The 4,228-nt window shown below is 58.7% G+C and overlaps 1 protein-coding gene across 1 annotated transcript in view; it reads left to right on the top strand.

The window, feature by feature from the left end:
- Window positions 1-4,228, top strand: part of NBEAL2 (neurobeachin-like 2) — a gene marked incomplete at both ends in the record, with an annotated part of 16,021 nt that overhangs the window by 3,358 nt on the left and 8,435 nt on the right. The window contains 12 exons of the mRNA XM_010085727.1: window positions 4-113; window positions 211-293; window positions 399-491; window positions 932-1,083; window positions 1,640-1,766; window positions 1,863-2,022; window positions 2,214-2,316; window positions 2,835-2,988; window positions 3,112-3,270; window positions 3,363-3,522; window positions 3,693-3,778; window positions 4,043-4,146. Of these exons, the coding sequence (XP_010084029.1) occupies window positions 4-113; window positions 211-293; window positions 399-491; window positions 932-1,083; window positions 1,640-1,766; window positions 1,863-2,022; window positions 2,214-2,316; window positions 2,835-2,988; window positions 3,112-3,270; window positions 3,363-3,522; window positions 3,693-3,778; window positions 4,043-4,146 (1,491 nt within the window). The remainder of the gene's footprint in view (window positions 1-3; window positions 114-210; window positions 294-398; window positions 492-931; window positions 1,084-1,639; window positions 1,767-1,862; window positions 2,023-2,213; window positions 2,317-2,834; window positions 2,989-3,111; window positions 3,271-3,362; window positions 3,523-3,692; window positions 3,779-4,042; window positions 4,147-4,228) is intronic.

Raw genomic sequence — 4,228 nt, 5'->3', positions numbered from 1 at the left:
CAGCCAGGACACCGAGTGGGGCAGCCCCACCTCCCTGGAGGGTCACCTGGGCTCCGTGGCCATCTTCTGCGAGGCTCTGCAGCAAACCCAGGTCAAGGCGCTCTTCTGCGTGGGTACGTCGGGGTGGACATGGGGAACGTCAGAAGGGGTGGTGATGGCAACAGGGTCTCCTCCACCATGCCCCAGCTCACCGCAGTCGTCTTCCTCCAGGACCAAATGTCACATCGCCGTTTACGCTGGAAGGTGACTTGGTGGAGCTCAGCAGCAAGCTCTTGTTGTACTACACCCCCCAGGTGAGGAGAGCCACCTCCCTGGTGATGGGGACAGCACTGGTAGACCCTCTGCCATAGGTGACATCTCCAGGAGCATGAGGATGCTCCTATGGTGCTCTCTTCTAGGCCTGCAGGAACAACATCTGCCTGGACCTTTCTCCCAGCCATGGCTTCGATGGGAGGCTGACGGGGCACAAGGTGGTCAACTGGGACATCAAGGTACGCTGGGTGCGGGCTGGCCCATCCTGGCTTGTCCATCCCATGGTGTGGAGGCAACTGGGTTCCTCCTTGGGTATGAGGCCAGGGCAGCACCCCCGCAGGGTTTTGGATGGTCACGGTGGTCCCCCTGGACCCTGCTACGCGGTGTTGGGTCCACCAAGGACCTGCATGACCCATGGGTCCTCTAAGGATCTGTCTGCCCCATAGGTCCTCAGCATCCAGGGTGGCCACCATGGGTGGTCCAGGGGACCTGTTTTAGGTTTGTGCTGTAGGAGGTCTGGGCACACCCTGATCTTTGCTAGCCACAGGTCCTGGTTCTTCTCGTCTTGGGCTGAGCCCATGAGCAGGCAGGATGGACCCCGGGTGCACATGCAACCTTCTCCTCTCTGCTGCCATCACCACATAGCACCCAGCAAAGCTTCTCGCCTCACTCCCTGCAGGATGTGGTCAACTGCGTGGGTGGCATGGGCGTGCTGCTGCCCCTGCTCGAGCAAGTGGTGTCCAAGAAGGAGGAACCTGAGGATGCGCAGGAGACCAACGACCTGGTGGGACCAGAGCTGATGCATGCTCATCCCACTGGGCAAGTCTTCAGGTGAGGACCTCGGGGGACGTGGAGTGGGAGCCGTACTCCTCAGGTGGAGGAGGTAACCCCACTGCCACGTGGGTGCTGCCTGATGGAGGCTGGTGTCAACCATGGAGCAGGAGAGGTCTTGCCTGGGGCACCAAGAGTTATGGGGTAACGGAGAAACCGTTGACATCCTTTAATGTTGTGATGACCTCATTAGTCATAAAGAAGCAGTTCTGGGAAGATGAAGGTGGTTCCAGCCTGCTTACCTTGGGCTTGCCTTTGTGTGGAGTCTCTGGTGTCTTATAGTAGGGCTGGGTTCATGCTGGAGCCTTCTCCTGCATAGGTGGAATGGGCTTTCTCATGATACCCAGCTGCTTATTTCTAAGATGCTCAGAGCAACGGAGGTTTCCACTCTCTTAAATTTGGGGGAAATAGGGGAACGGGCTGAAAAGTTTGCAGAGAAGAGCTGACAGGAGGTCTACAGATTGCCCTTTGCAGGCAGTGCTGTAGGAAGGCGTTGGGGTGGGCACAGGGCTCACAGCTAGCGGTGGGGCTCTGCCCTGTGCCTTGCAGAGAGCAGGCTGGAGAGGAACAGCGTGGCCGCCTTCCTGCTGCTGGTGAAGAACTTCATCCAGAATCACCCGGTGAACCAGGAGAGCCTGGTGCAATGCCATGGGCCGGCCATCATCGGGGCACTGCTGCAGAAGGTCTGGCGGGCTACCAAAGGCTCCATCCTGGAGTCCTCGGGGACATTTCCCAAGGGGTACGCTGGGGCTTCAAGTCTTCACTCTCACCCATGGCAGGTCTCTGGGCCGCTGTTGGACATGAGCACATTGATGGCCTCACAGATCCTCATGGAGCAGGTTGCCTCCGAGGGCAGTGGGCTCCTGCTGCACCTCCTCTACCAGCATCTCCTCTTCGACTTCCGCATCTGGAGCAACAGCGACTTCGCCGTCCGCTTAGGTGGGAACTGGAGGTGTTTAGGGATGTTCTCCGTCGTGCTTGGGGATGTTTTCTGGGAATGTTCTCCATCATCCTTAAGGATGTTCTCCAGGGACGTTCTCCATCGTGCTTGGAGATGTTCTCCATCATGCTTGGTGGTGTTCTCCATCCCAACCAGTTCTCCCATGGCTACTCACACCTTCTCCCTGCAGGTCATATCCAGTATCTGGCCAACATCGTCAAGGACCACAAGCAACGCATCCGTAAGAAGTACGGGGTGCAGTACATCCTTGACTCCATCCGCACTTACTATGGGTGAGCTGCCGTCTGTAGCCAGGACCCCTGAAATCTGATGTGGTGGGTGGGCTTCACCCCGCGGAGCTGTGGTTTGGGGTAGACACCATTTGCTTGGGTCAGTATCCCCTCTGCAAGCACCTCATGGGATGATCTTCTGGTGTGGGAGTGTGGTGGTGGGTGCAAGACCTTCTGTTCTTCTTGGCCATGTCCCATCCCCTGCTCAGCCCCAAAATCCACTCCCAGCATCTCTCCATCAGCAACCAAGAGCCATGGTGGTTTCTGCACCAACCTGATGCCCTTTTCTTGTTGGACCTGCTGCGTTTCTGAAGATTCTGGGGGTGCTCACATCCTGCAGAGTCCCAAACGCATGGGTTGGACATTTCCTGGTAGGCAGGGTTGTCCAGAAGGGATGTCCACACTGGAGCTCCTCAGGCTTCACGGTGGGATTTGGGATCATGCTGGTGATGGGTGACAAGGAGCAGGAGGGTGACTGTGCACATCCCCAGAGGGAATGCCCATGCACGTCTGTCCATCAGCACCTCCAGGGAGAAGACCACAGCCACCGACGACATCAAGACAGTGCAGACGTCCCTCTTCAGCTTGGTGAAGGATTTCTTCTGCCGGAGCTTCTCCGGGGAGGAGATGCAGAGCTTGCTGAACTATGTGGCTGGAGCACAGGATGAGCAGCAGGTATGGCACCAAGCCACCCAGATCCCCATGCCATGGGCTGGGGCTTGGCAGCAGATGGGGAGAAGACACCAAGGTCTGGTGGGCAGATGGAGGGCAGTGGACAACCAGCCCCATGTCCTGCAGGTGTGCGGGGCGCTGGAGGTGGTCCACAGCCTGCTGAAGGGCTCGCCTGCCCAGGAGCAGCTCTTCGCCTTCCTCTTTGAGCCGGGCCATGTGGAGGTCCTCTTCTCTCTGCTGGTGCAGAAGAAGTTCTCGGATGAAGTGCGGGAGAGGGTCTTCAAGGTAAGATGAGACTCCAGCCCCAACCTCTTACCATCCCCAGCGGCCAGGGACCCTCGTCGCAGTGGGGTGGTCACCTCTCTCGGTCTCACCAGATCCTCTACAAGATGTTGAAGTATGACAAGGTCCCTGAGCGCAGCAAGAACCGCCTGAAGCTGAAGGACATTGGGTACCAGGGGCTCATCACCTGCCTCAGTGACATCCCCGGCTCCATGCTGCTCTTCCGCTGTCTCTCGGAGCAGGTCCTCGGGGCAGGTACAATGTCCCGTGCCAAAACCAGGCTGGCCCTGGCCACCCAGCCCAAACATGTGCCATGGGGTCATCACTGGTGGCTTCCCAAGAGGCTGGGGCTTGGGGGGGTCATTTGTGTCTTTCGGGGACAGAAGGAGGTGTCCTGCCACCATACCATCTCTTCTTGTCCATAGACCCTCCCAACTACAAGGACCTGGTGGCTGTGGTCTACCTGTCCCACCGGGCTGAGCTGACCGTCCGGCTCGATATCTGCCGCAAGGTGAGCAGGGCAGTGGGCACAAGGGGCTGTGACTGAGTTGTCACCCTGGGGCTGAGATTCTTGGGTACCCAGCCATGCCCCAACATGGGGGCCATGGGAATGGTGGACACACCAGCATGGAGGTGGTGCAGCCCCAGCACCCCATGATGGTTATGGGGTGCTCAGGACCAAGCATCCCACCCTTTGGAGGGTCCAACTCTTCCAAGAGGCTACCAGGAGCTGGGACAACATCATCAGGTCTCCCCCCCCGGCTTTCTCCTGCAGCTCTTCCACTTGATCTACGCGCAGCAGGACTTGGTGAAGCAGCTGGCGAGGTTGGCTGGCTGGCAGGACACACTCACCAAGCTCTACGTCAAGGAGTCCTACGAGTCCCGCCAGCACAGCCTGAGCAACGGGAGCAACGGGGGCTGCCTGGAGCTCCTCCGCCTCTCAGACCCCTCAGGAGGGGAT

The sequence above is a fragment of the Pterocles gutturalis genome, unplaced genomic scaffold (assembly GCF_000699245.1).
Source record: "Pterocles gutturalis isolate BGI_N339 unplaced genomic scaffold, ASM69924v1 scaffold20655, whole genome shotgun sequence".
Lineage (NCBI taxonomy): Eukaryota > Metazoa > Chordata > Aves > Pterocliformes > Pteroclidae > Pterocles > Pterocles gutturalis.
This window is presented reverse-complemented; position numbering and strand designations above follow the sequence as displayed.